Below are 19,753 nucleotides of genomic sequence, written 5' to 3' on the forward strand. Positions count from 1 at the left end.
GAAAGTTAAATATAGAGTTATCATATGTGCCAGCAATTCTACTAAGTATGCACCCAAGAGAAACGAAAACACATGTCCACATAAAAATGTGTACATGTTCCTAACAACACTATTTGTAATAGCTAGAAAGTGAAAATAACCCAAATATTCATCAGTTGATGAATGAATAAATATAAGATGGTATGTCCATATAATAATATTCAGCAATGAAAAGGAATAAAGTAATGATATATGATACAACATACACATATCTTGAAAATATCATGCTAAGTGAAAGAAGCCAAGCATAAAAGATTCTGTGATTCTATTTCTATGAAATATTCAGAAAAGGACAATATATAGAGACAGAAAATAGATTAGTGATTATAGAGCTAAGGAAGAGGAAGTGGGGGAAATGTTGATTTACTGCTAATATGTACAGGGTTTCTTTTCTAAGTGATGAAATGTTCTAAAGTTGATTATAGTGCGGGTTGCAAATCTTTGTATATATATTAAAACCCACCAACTTGTACATATTAAATGGGTGAATTGTATGGTATATGAATTATATCTCAATAAATCTGTTGCTTTCTTAAATTTCACACTTCCCAGGCAATTGGAGTTCTTCCAGCGGGGCTGTGGAGTAGATTATGACAGGGCGGGCAATGTGGTGCTGACGATAGTTAAAAACATGAGTTTCAGAATCAGACTTCCCTGGATTCTGATGCTGGATTTGCCTTCTATTGGCTGTATAACTTTGTGCAAGTTCATGGACTTTAATTTTGTCATCTGTAGGATACTTGGTGATAATACAGTCTTTGTAACTTTGTGTAAATTAGATGAGATGATACAAGTAAAATCATAGTACCTGGCACTTTGTGGTGCTTGATAGTAAGCTATTGACTTCATCCCTATGTGACCCTGGAAAGTTTACTTAGGAGGTAAATGATTTACCCAGTTATACATTATTTCTGTTTTCATCCATGTCTTGTATTTCCCCCACTCAATTAAAATAGGAATCAGAAGTTCACATTCTCTTATCTACAGCAATTTAAATGAAAGAGAAAATAAAGTTGTCCTAGTTTAGGCATGCAAATGATTTAGCAGTGGCAGGATGCCCTGAGCCCACAATGCAGATTTTGAAGTTGATGTCATTAGACATGGGGTAAAATTGTTATTTGGGGGCATAAAAGAGATGTATAACTACTGTCCTATTAAAGAGATCAATAGTCCAGTGTGTCCAATATCCTGTCTTCCACACTGGCCAAGACAGGTGCTTCAGAGAAGGCCGTAAAAATCCATTTACATACTGAATAGCACACTATTGTACCTTGGGAGACATATTGCTGTCCCAACCCCAGTTGGTCCCTGCTCTGAATATTCACTATACATACCTTCAAGGTAGCTTACAGATTTAAACAAATTAATCTCTCTTTCTCCAAGAGGATTTTTCTTACTAGGGGGAAGGAGGTCTGGTTACCATCTACGTACCTCCATCTCTGAGCTCCTGCACTGATGCCTGATTGTTACCTTGTACCTGTTTAACTTTACGTTTAATGGGCATTTAGAGCTTCTGCACCATCAGTCATTTATTGAGGACCAACTGTATGCCAAGAAGGGTGCTAGGCAGTGGGAAGAAAGAAAGACTAAGATGTGGTTCCTTTCTAAGTGCTAAGGCTCCTTTAGGGCATTTTTATTCCCCTGTATTATGGTTACCTAAAAAATGTACTGGCCTTACCTTTGAGACAGACTTACCTGCAGATAACAATGTAGCATACAACTACTCACATAGCACAGAAGATCAGTAAAGTGACTTCTTAGAGGTCACTACACAACACTTCCACTATCATTTCATTTGCTAGAAATTTAGTCTCGTGGTCTGGTCTAGTTGCAAGGGGAGTGGGGAAATGTACTCTTTTAATGGAGTGGCAATGTGCCCAGATGGAAATTGAAGTTCTGTTCCTGTGAATACAGAAAATAATGAATTTGGAGATCCCATTAGCAATCTGTGTCATAGGTAGCATTAATGATTTTTAAATAAGGGAATAATACATTTAGGTTTGTGATTATGGGCACACCTGATGGCCCCCAAACCATCCATAGGTTAGAGTGTGGGGTAAGGAAAAGTAAGACAGGAAGGGAAGAGAACAAGAAAGAGACAAAACAAGTACATTGGCTTTAGCTACTAAGAGAATATTGGATGTGATCTTTGAGAAAGCTGTTTTAGAAGAGTGATAAGATGGACAGAAGGACCCATAACGAAGAAAATTACCGGTGTGTTGTCCCTTTTGTTTACTAAGGAGCTAATAATGTATTGAGGGAGAAACATATCTGCAAATGTCATAGCTGGAAAGAAATCATTGCATTAAGTGCTATAATAAAGGGTATAAACCAAGTGTTCAGCGCAAAGAGGCAAGGATTGGGTCTGACTTGGAGAGCAGCAGAGGGGAAAGTGCAAAATGAAAGCTACCCCAACAAAGGCTCACTTGGCCCCAGGCATAGTGCTACTTTTTCCTCAAGGGGAAGGAGGTATTTCCAAGACCAGATATGGAATGTTACCTTTTGTGGAAATTGTTTATAATCGAGCCATTCTTTTCATTCACTCTGTTTCATTTACTTAATCTCGTTCATTCATTAATCACTCACTTATTCTCTGCAACTCCACCAGAGCAGAGACTTAATGTATTCTTCAGTATATCCCTGATGCCTACAACACTGCTGCACCAATAGCTGCTTTAAATTAACTGATTAAAGGCAGAAAGGCGAATTGGGACTTGTATCCTTTTTTAAAAGTTTTTTATTTTTTAATGAATTCCAGCAGGACACAGAGGCCTATGCAGACCCAAGCTCAAGAGAACATACTTGACTGGAGGCAGCATCTCCACTTTGAAAGCACAGCTCCAGCTTGTAAGGAGCGGCGGAACCACCTGGGGCGGCGGACCACCTAGGCGGAACCACCAGAGCAACCGAACCACCTGCGCTGCTGAACTGTAGAGACTGCATCACCGGGATCCATGAAAAGTGAAGGGAACAGACTTTGGGGCGATGGATTCCGGGGTCGGCAGAACCTGAAGCCTGGGGAACTTTGGATCGGCGGAACCTGATGCTGGCGCCCACAGGGCCACACGGACTCTGTTTGGAACGGAAACGCAGTGGGCGGCGTTTCCTGGTGGCGGGTTGGGGCGGAGTGCCGGGGCTTGCCGCAGCGATGCTGCCCTACACGGTGAATTTCAAGGTGTCGGGACGAATTCTCACCGGCTCCCTCAACGCCCACAACAAGGCAGCGGTGGACTGGTGAGGACTCCTGGCTTCCAGGCCGCCAAGATCGGCCAGGAGATTGTGAGGGGAACGGAGAAAGAAAAGAGGTTCCTCTTCCTGGCTGGTTTGTGAGGGGGAAGGGGAAAGAGCAAGCGGTTCCACCTCTCCTGGTTGATTTGGCCTCGCCAAGACCGGGAGCCGCCCTCACACTGGGAGACTCGCTTTAGATGATGGGTTTTTGTTGTTGTGATCAACGTGGTCAGCCCCGTGAGGGAAATTCCCCCGTGCAAATACATGTGCCCTCTTTTTACCCTGTTTGTTTCCCTGCTCCTGTCTAAGCACTTCCTCTTTGGACCTTCCCATTCCCCCGTTTCTACCGCGCCTCCAGCTTTCAGGCTTCTCTTCCACCATTAATTCTCTATCTGCTTTCTCTTCTTCGACCTGTTTGTCTCTCTCTTATTTCTGCGTTTCACTTACATTCTTTCGGCAGTGTCCCAGTCCCTGTGCTAGGCGCCTACTTGTTGCCATGTGTCGTCACCCTCTCTTTTCTGACTCTTCCTGAGTGGGACCTTGGATCCTCAACAGGTCGTCTCCGTTACTCTGTATCTGTTCACTGTAAAAGACCACTTCAGCTCTGAAAACTGCCAATCTGACAACTGTACAGTGAAAATCTGTGCCTGTGGGATGTTGTCAAGAGGACTGAAACCTTCTGTCTAGTGCTTGTCTTTTTATCAACTTGGAAAGACAAGAGCTAGTCACAACTTACCTCAGGCACCTTGTGGATCCTAATGATTTGAAATTGAATAAGAAAAGGCATACCCGCAAAGACAATGAGGGGGCAACATTGCTTTATCCGTCTTCAGCTCTGTATCCATATCTCTTACAACATTTTTCTTCTGTTTTAATCTGAAGGAAAAGTTAATTTCAGCAAGCATTTTAAGCTTAGCCAGGTCTTGTATTTAAATAGGATGATGTTTAAATACTGGCCTTTGACTTTAAATGAGAGTTTTCTTAATGTGTTACATGTGAATTAGATTTATCATTTATTTTAGGATGGGCAAGAAAGAAGTTGTCTTGAATTATTTCGTACTTACTTTTTAACATTACTGTTTTGTTAGGGGCTGGCAAGGTTTAATTGCCTATGGATGTCATTCGCTTGTGGTAGTGATTGATTCCAGTACTGCCCAAACTCTTCAAGTTTTAGAAAAACATAAAGCTGATATTGTCAAGGTAAGTCAGATCCCACTTTGACCTTGTAACATGTTGTCTAGTCTGAAGTTTAATACTGTATATTATGAGGTCCTCGTTAAGTCATACATTTAAGTTGTCTACAGTTTAATACTGTGTATTATGAGGTCCTCGTTAAGTCATACATTAAAGTGTTGAATCGTTTTTAAATATAATAATCTATTTGGGGTAGCCTAGCATTTTTATAGATATAACATAATGTCAATTCAGGATGAGTTATTACATGCTAGTTCTTAGGTCGTCTTAAACCTGATTGGAAACACCAATTCTACCATTTACCAGACCATTCATTCATTCATTTGTGAACACTTGGCATGTGCAAAGTAAAGATGTAGAGAAGAAAGCCCTCAGGCAACTCATTATATTGTGAGGAAGACTCATAGCATGATAAGTGAGACTTGCTTCATGTGCTGTGGGTAGACAGAGGTGCTGCATATCACCTGATTGTGGGGAGGGTCACAGAAGTATTTCTACTTTAGGGACTAGTAAACAGTAATTAGTTAAGTAAAAAATTGGGGAAGGAGTATTGTAGGGAAAAGGAAGACTACACAGAGGTAAGCAGTGTGCCCTAAAAATGACTAAAAGGTAAGTACACTTGTAGGAGTGATGAAAGAAGCGGTGGCCAGAGGGATTCAGCTGCCTGTTCTGAAAGTTTTATAAGATTAGGAAGGATGTTTAAGTGGACGATTGATACCACTATATTTACCTTTGAGAAAAACTTACTCTGGCAGCAGTGGAGGATCTGGTGGAGAAAGGCAAGATTGGAGGCAGTGAGATCATTTAGGAGAATTTTCAGTAATTTGGGCAGGAAATTCTAAAGGCCTAAAATAAGACTGAGGCGTGAAGGAGTCATATTTAGGAACTGCAAAAGAGATAAACCTGATAGCCTTTATAGTGACTGATATAAGGAAGAGACAGAGAATAGAATGACTTCAAGGTTTCTGTTTGAGTAACTGAATGGCAATGTTACCAGTTATGATTAGGTGAGTGTAAAGTCAGTGAGTTTATGTTTTCAGCATGCAAAGTCTAAAATTAGCCTATAATATATTGCATTATAATGATCTGAGTTTAGCAGAGGTCAGTATTACAAATAGAGATTTGGGGTCTTTTTTTTGTAACGGCTTTATTGAGATATTCATACCATAAAATTCACTAATTTAAAGCATACAATTCTATGGTTTTTAGTATTCGCAGATATGCAACCACCACCGCAATTAATTTTATTATCCCAAAAGAAACTCTGTCCCCACTAGCTGTCATTTTCCATTGTCCCCATTACCTTCATCCTTTACCAGTAATCTACTTTCTGTCTCTAGATTTTCCTATTCTGGACATTTTATAGAAATGGAATCCTACAATATGCAGCCTGGCTTCTTTCACTTAGCATGATATTTTCCCAGTTCCTCTATGTTGTAGCACATATTAATCTTTTTATTGCTGAATATATTTCACCATAAAGATAGATCACTTTTATTTTATGGACCAATATTTGGGTGTTTCCCACGTTTTGGCATTATGAATAATGCAGCTATCAACATTTGTGCACAAGTTCTTTTGTGTGAAACTGTGTTTTCAGTTTAGTTGAGTATATATCTACGAGTAGAATTACTGACTCATATGACAACTCTGTGTTTAAATTTTTGAGGACCTGTTAGACTGCTTTCCAAATTTTACATCCTGATTAGCAGTGTACATGGAGTCCAATTTCTCCCAATTTTTACCAACTGTGTTGTTCTCTGTTCTTTTGATTATAACCATCCTAGTGGGTGCAAAGTAGTTTCATTGTGGTTTGGTTTGCATTTCCATGATGGCAAAAAGTGTTGAGCATCTTTTGAGTGCTTATTGTTCATTTGGGTATCTTCTTTAGAGAAATGTCTCTTCAGCTCCTTTGCTCATTTTAAATTGTATTATTTGTCTTTTCATTATTGAGTTGTAAGATTTCTTACTCTGGAATGTATCTAAGGCCTCTAGTTGTTGCCTGAAACCATGCATAGTACCAAACCCTGCATACACTATATTTTTTCTTTGCTGTGCACACATTTAATAAAGTTTAACTTATAAATTAGACCTAGTAAGAGATTAACAACAATAATTAATCATAAAATCGAACAATTATAGCAGTATACCAGCATTACTACTCTTGTGCTTTGGGATCACTATAAAGTAAAATAAGGGTAACTCGAAAATATTGCAAACTGCCATACGGAGACAGTTGATCTGATGATCAAGACTGCTACTAGGTGACTAACATAGGCAGCCTAGACAGCATGGATACACTGGACAACGGGATGACTCATGACCCTCGCGGGATGAAGTGGGGTATTGAGAGATTTCATCGTGCTAGTCAGAATGGTGTAGGATGTAAAACAGGACTTGTTTATTTCAGGAATTTGCTGCTTAATGTTTTGTATACTGCGGTTGGTCTTGAATAACTGAAACCTCAGAAAGCGAAATTGCTGTTGAGGGGGTCTACTGTATTGCAGATACATTTCTTATCTGATGTGTGATTTGGAGTATTTTCTCTCATTTTGTGAGTTATCTTTTCGATTTCTTGATGATGTCCTTTGAACTTTTTATGGTTTGGGCTCTCACGTGTAGGTTCTTGATGCATTTTGAGTTAATTTTTATATATAATGTAAGGTAGGGAAAATGCAATTGATTTTAGTATAGTGACCTGTGCCCTGTGATCTTAATAGGTTTAGTAATTTTGGGGTTGATTTTTTGTTTTTGCAAGTCATGCCATCTGCAAATAACTGCAGTTTAATATTTTCATTGATAATCTGTCTTCCTTTTTTTTTTTTTTTTTTGCCATATTGCAGTGGCGAATACCTCTATTACAATAAGTGAGAGTGGTGAGAGGATACTTATATTTTGTTCCTGAGCTTAGGGGAGAGCATTAAGGTTTTCACCATTAAATCTGATATAAAGTGTAAGGTGTTTTATATTTTATATTTTCCTTTTTTCTCTCTTTCTTTTTCTTGGTATTTCTGGAGTGTGTGTGTGTGGTGTGTATGTGTGTATGTGTGTGTATGATCTAAGTTTTAGTCTGGTATTATATTCCCATTGCCTGTAGGATTTAGTGTGAGTTCTTGAAGTTCATGTCTAATATTAGTTGATTCAGTTTTTATTAATCTAAGAATGTGTTTCACCTTTGTGTATAAATGGTATTTAAAAGAATATAAAATTTGGGATTAGTGAGTTTTTCTAATAGTACTTTAAAGATATTACTCCACTATCTTTCAGCTTACAAAATTTCTGATGAAAATTTTTTGCCTTTATTTCTTTGTATTATGTATTTTTTCCTCTGATGACCTCCAAGATTTTCTCTTTGTGCTTGGTTTTCAACAGTTTGATTATGAATGCAGAATCTTTAAATAACTAGTATTGACTGTGTACAAACACACTGTATATGTGCATGCATATACATTCAGACATGTACACAAACATGTACACATCCACATCCACATTTGTATGCCCACATATTTCATTACAAGAGTTTTTTTATTACACTAAAGCCTAAAGGCTTATTAACACATATTCAGAAAACTTTCTGTTTCCATGTTTTTCAGGAATACTATTGTAGTTGCTTTGCTTGCTCTTCTACCAGCATTATGTATGAATGTATTTATGTTTATACATGTGTATATGCTAATATCTGTTTATATATGTATGTGTTTTGAAGATTTTGTGGTACTTAAGTTCATTTACTAAACACAGCTTTAGGCACTGTACTAAGGTCTGGGAATAGAAATTTGAACAAAGCCTACGTGATCTGCCCCATGGAACTGACAGTTCATGGGTTGGCAAAAAGTAAAGTAAATAAATGAAATAAGGACAAACTGTCTAGTAAATGCTTTGAAGATAATAAGTAGATTGCTGAGATGGAAGAGATGGTTGGTAGTGACCAGGGTAGTGGCCAGGGAAGGCCTGGCTCATGGAAAGGACTATATGTTTATCTCTTACTCTGTCATTATGCATTGTTTAATAATTTAATCAGATTTTCTTTGAAATTTGTGTTTTTTTGTTTTTGAGTTGGAGTCTCACTCTGTTGCCCATGCTGGAGTGCAGCCGCATGCTGACGGCCACCACATCCTCGACTTACTAGGCTCAGGTCATCCTTCTGCCTCAGTCTTCCAAGTAGCTGGAATTACAGGCACACACCACCATGCCCAGCTAATTTTTTTATTTATTGTAGCAATGAGGTCTCACCAAGTTGCCCAGGCTGGTCCCAAACCCTTGGGCTCAGGCAGTTCTGTCACCTCAGCCTCCCAAAGTGCTGGGATTATAGGCATAAGCAACTGCACCCAGCTGAATTTGTGTTAAAAAAAAAAATTCTTAAAACTGTTACTAGAGATATGAAACATAAATTTTCAGAGAAAAAATGGTTACATTTTTATGAAAAAGGGGCACCTCTTTCATAAAATTTTTTGTTTGCTTTTGTTTTTTTCTATTTTTCCCTCTGCAAGGTTTTGTTTCTTTTCTTTTCTTTTTTTATCTTAAAGATGTGGGGTACAATTCAGGATTAGGTATACAAGTGTTCATTATTCATGTCCCCTTGTTGATGAGGTGTGGCCCCCCCTTCCCTGGCAGATTCCCACTACTACCAATCCTGCCCCCGCCCTCCCTGGCAGTTTCCCACTACTGCCAATCCTTGTCTTATAGTATTATGATAATTGTTCAAGGTCTGCATATAAGTGAGAACATGTGACACTCAATTCTGTGTTTCTGTGATAAGTCACTTAGTATTATAGATTCTAAGTCCATCCAGGTTGCTGTGAAGGTCAGACTTTTGGGTCCTTCTTTATGGCTGCATAATATTCCATCATGTATGTGTACCACATTTTTTTTATCCATTCCTCTTTCGATGGGTAGCATGGTTGATTCCATGTTTTTGCTATTGTGAACAGTGCTGCAATAAACATACATGTGCAGGTATCTCTTCCATAGAGAGATTTGAAGTCCTCCAGGTATATTCCCTATAGGGGGATTGTGGGGTCATTAGGAAGGTTGAATTTTAGATCTTTTAGGAATCACCACACTGTTTTTCCACCGAGACTGAACTACTTTACACTCCCACCAACAGTGTAGATGTGTTCCCTTTTTGTTTCATCCTCTCCAGCATTGTTGTTTTTTGAGTTATTGATGATGACCATCCTGACTGGAGTTAAGTGGTATCTCAGTGTGGTTTTAATTTGCATTTCTTTGATGACTAGTGAGGTTGAGCATTTTTTCATATATCTGTTGGCTGCTCGTATGTCTTCTTTTGAGAAGTGTCTATTCATATCTTTCACACTCTTTGTAATGAGTTTGTTTGTCCTGTCCCTTCCCCCCGACCCTGCATGTCTGGGTTTGCAAGGTTTTTTCTGTATCTAATGTGTATCCTGTAATTGGGAGACTAGTATACACAAAAACATTCTTCTTAACAATGTATGGTTTTAGCTATTCTGTCATAATTAGAATTTTAGGAAAAGTAATTTCCAGTGTATTCTGGAATTTTTGCCTAAATTTTCCAAAATACTGAGGCTGTGCATCATTTTCTTTATTTTAAGGGAGAAATATTGTGATGTTTTCAAAAATATACTGCAACTTTTAAAGAGTATCATAAATAGTAAAAATGTATAATGTCACAATAAAAACCAGTTGTCTGCTAAATATTTTATAATATAAATGTAGCATGGGTTCTGGTTGGCATTTCATGAAAATTATATTTGTTTTCATTTAGTGCAAGTATTTACTTGATTTGATTTCTTCTTGATAACAGGTTAAATGGGCCCGGGAAAACTATCACCATAACATTGGCTCACCATATTGCTTGCGCTTAGCTTCTGCTGATGTCAATGGGAAGATCATTGTTTGGGATGTAGCAGCAGGAATAGCTCAGTGTGAGATCCAGGAGCATGCCAAGCCTATTCAGGGTGAGGAAAGTCTGTTCTGCAAAGTGTGTGTATTGACATGTGAATTCTTGGAGTAGTCTTTTTGGTTTTTTGTTTTTCCATTTATTTAATTTTATCATTTCCAAGTTAACTATTCATTGTTTAGCCTGTTGTGCTATCTTCCTTATCAGTACACTTCTGAGCCTATGTTCCTAAAATCTCAAATGATTTGTGCATTGGTAAAATTTATTAATTTCAGTATCAACCTCAATCAAGCATAATAAGAAAAATTTAGCTGCTATAAACAGTCTTATAATCTAAGCTATGATATGAGTTGACCAAACTGCTATTATGAATTTGTAAAATTCATAATATTTAGCTGCTATAAACAGTCTTATAATCTAAGCTATGATATGAGTTGACCAAACTGCTATTATGAAGTTGACCAAACTGCTATTATGAATTTGCCATCAGTGCATACTCTGCATTAATAGAGATGAACAAAATTTTATCATGTTCATATAGATTGTTTAATCATTCTTATCTTGATAGTTTCAAGTAATAATTAATGCAAATTACCTTTTATTTCCTTTGGTAATATTTCAGAATATGTGAAAATTTTGACCTTGAGATTTTAACCAGACAACTAATTTTTGTATAAAGTTAGCTTTTTCTGTGTGTTCTTGACAAAGACACATGTATGTCACATCTGAGGGGAGGATTAATATTTTAAGGATTATATTTTAAAAACTAAATGTCATGGACAAGTTAGTCAAGTGTTTTGAAGAGGTTTATTTTTGAATTTTGCCATAACTTATTTATTGGGCCTTTACAGATGTTCAGTGGCTGTGGAATCAAGATGCCTCGCGAGATTTACTGCTTGCTATCCACCCGCCAAATTACATCGTGCTTTGGAATGCAGATACTGGCACCAAACTGTGGAAGAAGAGCTATGCAGATAACATTCTTTCTTTTTCTTTTGACCCTTTTGATCCCTCACATTTAACTTGTGAGTAATAGTTGCTTGTGGAAAATGAGTTAAGTGAGGTATTTATAAGATAGTAATGCTTCATACATGAGATATACACATATGCACCGTACATCTATGTTAAAGTGACTGAATGAAATGAGGAGGCACATCTAGTTTATATATTTGTAGCTGCTAATACATATGCTAAGTCAAAACCCCATATCATTTGCAAGTATTGTGATAGAAACGTAAATCAGCAAGCTACCCCTTCACTGTGTAGAATTTGTGATTAGTATTAGATTAGCCAGGGACAGAGTTACTTGGATATTTGAATTCAGACCTAATTAATTTTGTTTTCTAGGAACATGTAAATAACTTGAATCAAGGGTTTCATTTAGGCTGTGACCAATTTAATTTCCTTAAAAAAAAAATTCTAATTCTTGCTATAGACAGATGCATATGAAGAACAGAAGTCTAAGGGAATTTTTTATTGTAAAGATGGTTTTTGCCAATGTGTTTTTGGGGTTGTACTGAGCTGATGATCTAGAGATAAGATTTATTTTAGATACTTTTGTGACTAAAGTATTAAGAAAATATTCAGTCATGCTACAGGTATTTCTTGAGCTATTGCTACTGTTCTGGGGATCAAAACAAGGGTTCCTGTCTTCACAGAGTTTGTATTCTAATGAAGGGAGTCAGGTAGATCAAAAACTCTGAACAGAATGAATTATTAAATTCTAGGATAGTCAGCAGTAATAGGTAAGTAAAACAGGATAGAGGGGATGGAGGGGAATAGGGGTGAGGTGGGCAAGTTGTATTAGATAAAGTGATCGGAGGAGGCTTCATTTTGACAGTGATCAGAAATGTGAAGGAGGTGAGGGAATTAGCTGTGGTTAAAAATGTTTTCCCTGGATGTGAATAACACAAAATTCTAACTTTTACCCATCAACATTTCTAGAGAGGTGTGTGTGTTTCTGCATGTGTTGAAGGGGAATGAGAAAGGCAGACAAGTAAAATTAAAGTGGGAAATGGACTACCTAAATACAATGCGGTGTTTTTAGGCTTTTGTGTGTATGTTTGTATATGAGCATGGGCATGGAAATGCAAGTACACTTACTTGAGTATCAGTTTGCACACTAAATGCAGTGCTGGGGGAACACCTAGGAGAGCTGGTTCAGCTGGCAGAGGCAGGAAAGTAAGGCTTCATAAAAGAAGGGAAGCAAGGGGACCTTGACGGTTGAGTTCTAGAACCTAAAAAGGAGATGGGGCTTTAAGCTAACTTGATTGTAGCAGCTGTTTACATCTTAGTAGTTTGGGTAGTGAAAGCACTATATATTTCAAAGTGTCAGTTGACTTAACATCTTTGATTTAGGTGTATTGAATGTGCTAAAGTTGTCATAACTTCCAAATGCTTCTTTGTTCCCTGTGCTTAAAGCAGCCTCACTGACTGCTGGGACCCAGGGTAAAAAAGGTTTTTCTGTTCATATATTCAGTATTAGTCATCCCCAGTGTTGAAGGAGATTACTTTTGAGTCATGAAAATGGCATAACGTATTGCTAAATGTGGTTCTTGCTCCTTGAACATTTTCGTTTCATGTACACTTAGTAAGCCACTGTGGGCACCCTACTTTTTAAAAAATCTAAATATTAGTAGAAAGAAAACATTCTTGACTCATCCTAAGGTTCTGTCTGATGCTCGAGAAATAAAAGGAAATACTGAGTAGCTCATAGTAATCATAAAAAAATTGATATCAGATCAAATGTTTGAACCTAGCTAATTGTGGTAGCAGAGCCTCTTAAATATGGGATTTTTTCTTCTTGTATGAATCTTACATTCTGAAAAGTGTTTGGATTTAAAGTGATGGGATGTAATGAGGAAAGATGTTTAATGAAAGTCTGTGCACTGGACTTATTTGAAAGGACTAACATCTGTCCTTTCTGCCAATAACATTCTGGTATCTTTTTAATATAATGCTGAGCTTGGAGGGCTCTGACTAATTGTAACAGACCGCCTGTTTCACATCAACTTGAAGAACATCCCCATGGTGTTATGACTGTATAACATTGCTAGTTCTGTATTGTGAAAATTATCATTATATTGCTTTCAAAATTTGCTGGAATAAAACTCTATGCTCAACTCGATTAAACTTTAATCAGAATACTTTTTTTCTCAATATAGTACTCACCAGCGAGGGTATTGTTTTCATCTCAGACTTCTCTCCATCCAAGCCTCCCTCAGGCCCTGGGAAAAAAGTTTACATATCCAGCCCACACTCCAGCCCAGCTCATAACAAGCTGGCTGCAGCCACAGGTGCCAAGAAGGCTCTTAATAAAGTAAAAATTTTAATCACTCAAGAGAAACCTAGGTAAGTTACAAGCATAAAACTAACAGCATTCTTCTACTTAATCAGATTTGAAAGTATGATTTTTAGAAATGTACTAAGATGGATGTTTTTCTTTATCTCACATTTTCTCATTTCTTATTTTGAATTTATTAGAGGAAAAAATACTCATTTAACTGTCTTCCCTAAGCAGAGATTCAGCATTTAATGTGGTTTCTTTATTTTCTCTAATTGTGCTAAACTTCCCCACTGATTTTTACAGATTGAAATTTTTCCATTTTTATTTTACTTCTGAAAGTATAAAATGATTCTAGAGTTTGGAGTTATTTAATACATTAAAAATTGGGGCAAAAATGCTGGGTTTTTTAAAAATATGTATTTCCTGTCTTTGGTGCTGTGCAGTCTCATTAGCCAGTAAAATGGGTATTTTTCTTTTTTTCTTATGTAGGTGGGTTTCCCATCCTGGTTAAGAGCCAAGGTTCTGGGGAAAGATGTAGTTATGTGACTTAGAGACCATTCTTTAATCTTGTTGAAATTTCACTCTCTCGGTCTCTAAAATAGAGTGTTTTTTTGTTGTTGTTGTTGTTTGAGTTGTAGTCTCACTCTGTGGCCCCGGCTGGAGTGCAGTGGCATGCTCCTGGCTACCACAGCCTCGACTTGCTGGGCTTCAGCGATTCTTCTGCCTCAGCCTTCCAAGTAGCTGGAACTACAGGTGTGTGCTACTACGCCCGGCTAATTTTTGATTTATTGTAGAGATAAGGGCTTGCCAAGTGGCCCGGGTGAGTCTCAATCCCGCGGCTCGGGAAATCCACTCACCTTGGCCACTCAAAGTGCTGGGATTACAGGCTGAGCTACCGAGCCCGGCCTAAAATAGAGTTTTAAAGGATTTCATGGTGTTGTTGTAAAGTTAAGTAGATATAATAACGTAAGTAATGTAGTGGTTGATACTTAGTAAGCATTCATTTAGAAGATGCTAACTGATATTGCACTGAATAGGATTTTATTTTAAGTAACTAATTTTGTGTATTAGAAGTAGATTTCTGTCTTTTTTCTAGAGCTGTGATCTGTATATCACCACTTAGGCAGGTTTTTTGACATTTGTTTTAAGACAGCTTCTTGCTAAGAGTATTCTTTCTAGACTTCATGGGTAGCTACTTTAAAGATAGCAATTTCTACCCCTAAGGAATCATCAGCTCATATTTATTTCAGGTACACTATAGCAAATAGCACAAATTTATTTGAAGGTTAAAAAACATAGTTATTTTTCTTTTAATAAATATAAACAAGATTTTATGAGTTGATTTCAGTGTTATTCATATGGAAATGGTTTTCTGAGACATAATGACTTTTGAATTATTTGTGATGAAAGTAATTTTTGAGTTTGTAACGCATTCTCATGAAAATTATACATATACCTCTATTATATATATCATACATTATACAAGTGGCACATTTTTACTGCTAAGGATAAATGTTAAGAACATCCACATCATTAAACTACATCCTTCACTTTTTAAAAAAAAAAAAGATATATGGTAAAATACAAATTGCTCTAAAATACATTTTGAATTTGTATGATCATTTTTATAATTAAATCACAGGCTAGTTAAGTGCAATAATGATTTATCCCCCAATCTGTGTTAAAATAATTTAAGATCGCTACGTAAGTATCTTAAGAGAACTTCCTATTTTTTGTATATTCCCTGTCATCAGCAAGTAATTATTTATCAGTCTGAGTAGTTTCATAAGTTATGATTTATATCTCTTAAGTTTTCTCTCATATGAATTATTTATACATCTTCAATATTGAGGAAATACATTATTTGTCCTTTCAGGTAGAATGGCTCTGGGTGCTTTCACATTCATTAATTTATGAAATCCTACTACAGATATGGGCAGCAGGACTTTGACCATTTTACAGATGAGAAAAACCGAGTCACACCATTTTCAATGAAAGTATTTCAGCTCATCCAACTAAGAAATGTTAGAGTTAGGATTTTAGTGCAACAAAAATACCGGTCTCTTCCTACTCCTGTCAACTAACTTTATTCTAAATTTCAAAATTTTTCAGTAAAATTATTATTGAAAAAGAAAATAGTACATAATTATGTCTGTTCCTACTAAAATGCATTTCATATAGAGAAGATTGATATTAAATATATCTAATCGCAAATTACTAAAATGGTTTTTGAAACTCTTTAGTAGTCTTTTTATATTTCCCTAGTTGAATCAGTTTTATTTATACAGAAGAAAATGCTGTGATTCAAGTGAATAAAATACCCTATTTTGTTCCAAAAAAAGATTTAAGACAACTTAAAAGTGAATCAAGGCAGAGAAGGGAAAATGACATGCCCAAGGTCAGGCAGATACTTCAATAACTCCTGGTTCTGTGGCCCTAATTGCCCTAAGTGTTTATGTTTTAATTCTGAGTTTTGATTTTGGCCATTTGTCTAGTACTTGTAATTACAAAGTAAAAATAAAATAAAACTATTGTATGCATGCCAGATATTGTAATGTCACTTACCATCTCATAGTATAGACATAATGTTCTACTGCTTTACAAATTTCAGAAATTTAGAAACACATTTCTGCCTACCCTATACAATTTTATAATATCATAGTTCGGATTTTGTCACATAGCAGAAGTCTAAGTTTTGGCTGTGTTGGTCATTTTAGGAAAGAAAAGAAGTGCATTCTCATTAACAATTTTTATATGAAAAGTACATAATTAAATCTTGTATGAGCTCTTTTGATGTGAATGAAAACTTTGACTAATTTCTTGATGGCTAAAGTAAATGATTACCTTTTCAGTGCTGAATTTGTAGCTCTCAATGATTGTCTTCAGTTGGCATATCTGCCTTCTAAAAGGAATCATATGTTGTTACTATATCCTCGAGAAATTTTAATCCTTGACCTTGAGGTGAATCAAACAGTGGGAGTGGTCGCAATAGAGCGCACAGGAGTTCCATTTTTGCAGGTATCCACAATTTATAAATTATATTCCCAAAAGTTATTATGAGTTTTACATTCCAAAAGACCATAATCTTGTAAAAGTTCTTAGTTCTACTTTTTCTTTTCTATTTATTAAAGATTAACGATGCTTTGTAAATATTTTTCTGCACATTTGATTGGTTTCATTTATCTAGAAATTGTGATCCTGAGATATTTACTGAATTATGTAAGGTACATGGTTAACGACACATTTTTTTAAAGGATTTTCAATGGATATTTTAGATGTTCATTTATTTTTAAAGTTTGGGGATTTATGTTTTTTTGTTTATCTTTTTTTTTCTTATATTAGCCAAATAAGAGTTTGAGTTTCACAGTATATGCCTTACTAATTTATTGTGTTTTTAAAAATCAATATATTATCTATTTAAAGGTAATACCGTGCTTTCAGCGTGATGGTTTATTTTGTCTACATGAAAATGGTTGTATAACCTTACGTGTTCGAAGATCTTATAATAGCACTTTCATCACTTCAAATGAGGAACCAGGTGAGTTTTTGTATCATGATAGTGTTCATTGTATTTTTCTTCAAAATATGGGGAAGTCTCTACACATTATTGTTCAAGAGCCTGCATATAACAACAAGTATTAAGCCATGTCCGACTGAAAGCTACCCAAGAGGGAACAGTCTGTGTCATCTGAATGCATCTGTCTGTACAATTTGCAAAATGATTATGTTCTGAGAATATCAATGTGTTTACTATATAAAGAAAGATGAGGATCCAAGTGTCTGACCTTGCATCCATTAAAAGAAGCCCAGCCTTCTTCCAGACATAAAGTGGGTCATGACTCAAAAGCTGTGTTTCTTAATCTACTAGCAAAAAGATATTTTGAAATTAGCACCAAAAAATAGGTAAACAAAAACTTCTATAGAATACAGTCTAAAAGCAGATATTGATGCATTTTCCTACTATCATATTAACTGTAGATAACCAATCAAATGCCTTCTAAGTACCAGACTATGTTAATCACCTTACCTATGCTAGCCCACTAAACATCATGACTATAAGAGTCATGTGAGATATTATCACTCCTATTTTGAACATGAGAAAACCTAGGCCTAGGGAAGGTAAGAACTGTCAAAATAGAGGTACTAGGACTCAAGCCCATGTGTTTCTGATTCCAAAGTTGGTAGGGTTTTTTTTACTGCTTTTTAACTTTTTTCTTACTTTCTGCTCAATTGAGAACCTTAAGATGAACACATTTAGAGATTTAATGTACCATATGAGGACTAAAGTTAATACAGTAGTACCATATCAGAGAGTTTTGTTAAATAAGTAGATTTTTAGCTACTATTGTCAGCAAAACAGTAACTATGTGAAATGACGGCTATGTTAATTTACTTCACAATAATAACCATCTTACTATCTATGTATCCTATAACATCTGTTGTAAACCTCAAATATACACAATAAAATTTACTTTGATGAAAGAAAAAAATTATTTCATAAAGCTTCATGTGGCAAATACCAGTCAAGACTTAGAGTTAATGATAATCTTTGCCTTGAGAAAGTGTTAGAATAAGGTTACAATAAGAGGCATAAAAAAGTATAAGACAGTGAGTGATTAATCCCTTGATATTATAACAGTGCACTTCCTATATACAATAAAGAGTAATGTTTTTTAATTCCTTTTTGATCGTATCTATGAGCCAGGTAGAACTTTTGTGAATTTTTCTTCAGTACAAGACCAACCTTGTATGCTTTTATTATTGAACCTCCAAGACTTCTCTGTTTTAGGACCTTCCATTGTAAAGTGACCAAGGCACTCCGTGGTCAGTGCAGGCTTATCTTAGAGAATAGAAATGATGTTTCTGTGAAAGGATGTTCTATGTAACAGTAAGAGTGATTCTCATGTCTTTTGTAAAGTGTGGTTTGCAAAAATGCACTGTTACAATATCAAGGGATTAATTACTCACTGTCTTATACTTTTTTTATGCCTCTTATTTTCAGGTTTATTATAGTCTACTGTAAATTATGATGAAAATGTTTGTGCTACTTAATCACTGTTGATTAGGTTTCAAAGCATTTCCTTAACTTTAAAAATATTGAGAAACAAGATATCTTGATCATAGTTGTTATTTTGGAGGTTAAACTTGGTATATACAGTCATTAAGTGAATTATTTTTATATTCTGAAGAAATTCAGTAGTAATCACAATATAAATTTTGCATTAGTAAAGGAGTAACATCCTTTTCAGTTGGGTTTTCATTTAAATTGAAATAAATAGTAGTGATATAGGTATGGTTGCTCTCTGGCACTTAAAAGAAAACAATTTTTATGTTAAGATCCAGATCCCGTTCAGGAGCTTACCTATGATTTACGAAGCCAGTGTGATGCAATCAGGGTGACAAAAACCGTTCGTCCCTTCAGTGTGGTGTGCTGTCCTGTCAATGAGAATGCGGCTGCCCTCATAGTGAGCGATGGCAGAATCATGATATGGGAGCTCAAGTCCTCTCTTTGTACTCGAAATTCACGGAGTAGGTAAATGAATTGACAGGACTGTGTTGTTTTGTTTTGTTTTGCTTTCTGTTCTTTTTTGTTTTTTGGTTTGTTTTAACTATCAGAATCATATAAAAATAGCAGGGCCGTTTTTCTGTAGAAATATTTAAGGTGACAATTAAGGCTTTAGATTATTAGGGAGTTATGTACACTTGCTGGAGCTATTTCACCTATGGGTAAGATTAATAAATAACATAAAAGAAATAGAACGCCATGATGTGTAATTATTCATTTGAATTCCTGATATGTAATGCAAGTTTTAAATATGTAAATGTTCTGATTATTATGTCTTTGCAGTAGTTCTGGTGTGTCACCTTTATATTCACCAGTGTCTTTCTGTGGAATTCCTGTAGGAGTGCTACAGAATAAACTCCCAGACCTTTCCTTAGACAACATGATTGGTAAGTTTTTTTTTCCCCCTCTAACTCTTGTGTTAGGTATTCTTTATGAAGGGCAAAATTAATGGAGTCTCTGACTTGAAATTATTATAAAGTTAGAGTTAATGCTTGAGAAAACTGCAACATAGAAGCATTCTTCCCTAAATACATCAGAAGGGTATGAAATATTTAAGCAT

General features: G+C 36.0%; 1 protein-coding gene across 1 annotated transcript in view; it reads left to right on the plus strand.

The window, feature by feature from the left end:
• Positions 1–2,948: 2,948 nt before the first annotated feature.
• The window catches only part of WDR11 (WD repeat domain 11), a 59,927-nt gene continuing 43,122 nt past the window's right edge, over positions 2,949–19,753 (plus strand). The window contains exons 1-9 of the mRNA XM_008058249.2: positions 2,949–3,273; positions 4,356–4,467; positions 10,247–10,400; positions 11,194–11,367; positions 13,507–13,693; positions 16,481–16,646; positions 17,052–17,166; positions 18,966–19,161; positions 19,477–19,580. Of these exons, the coding sequence (XP_008056440.1) occupies positions 3,083–3,273; positions 4,356–4,467; positions 10,247–10,400; positions 11,194–11,367; positions 13,507–13,693; positions 16,481–16,646; positions 17,052–17,166; positions 18,966–19,161; positions 19,477–19,580 (1,399 nt within the window). The 5' untranslated portion in view covers positions 2,949–3,082. The remainder of the gene's footprint in view (positions 3,274–4,355; positions 4,468–10,246; positions 10,401–11,193; positions 11,368–13,506; positions 13,694–16,480; positions 16,647–17,051; positions 17,167–18,965; positions 19,162–19,476; positions 19,581–19,753) is intronic.

This window comes from Carlito syrichta, unplaced genomic scaffold (assembly GCF_000164805.1).
Source record: "Carlito syrichta isolate Samal-C Ts95f unplaced genomic scaffold, Tarsius_syrichta-2.0.1 Scaffold303269, whole genome shotgun sequence".
Classification (NCBI taxonomy): domain Eukaryota; kingdom Metazoa; phylum Chordata; class Mammalia; order Primates; family Tarsiidae; genus Carlito; species Carlito syrichta.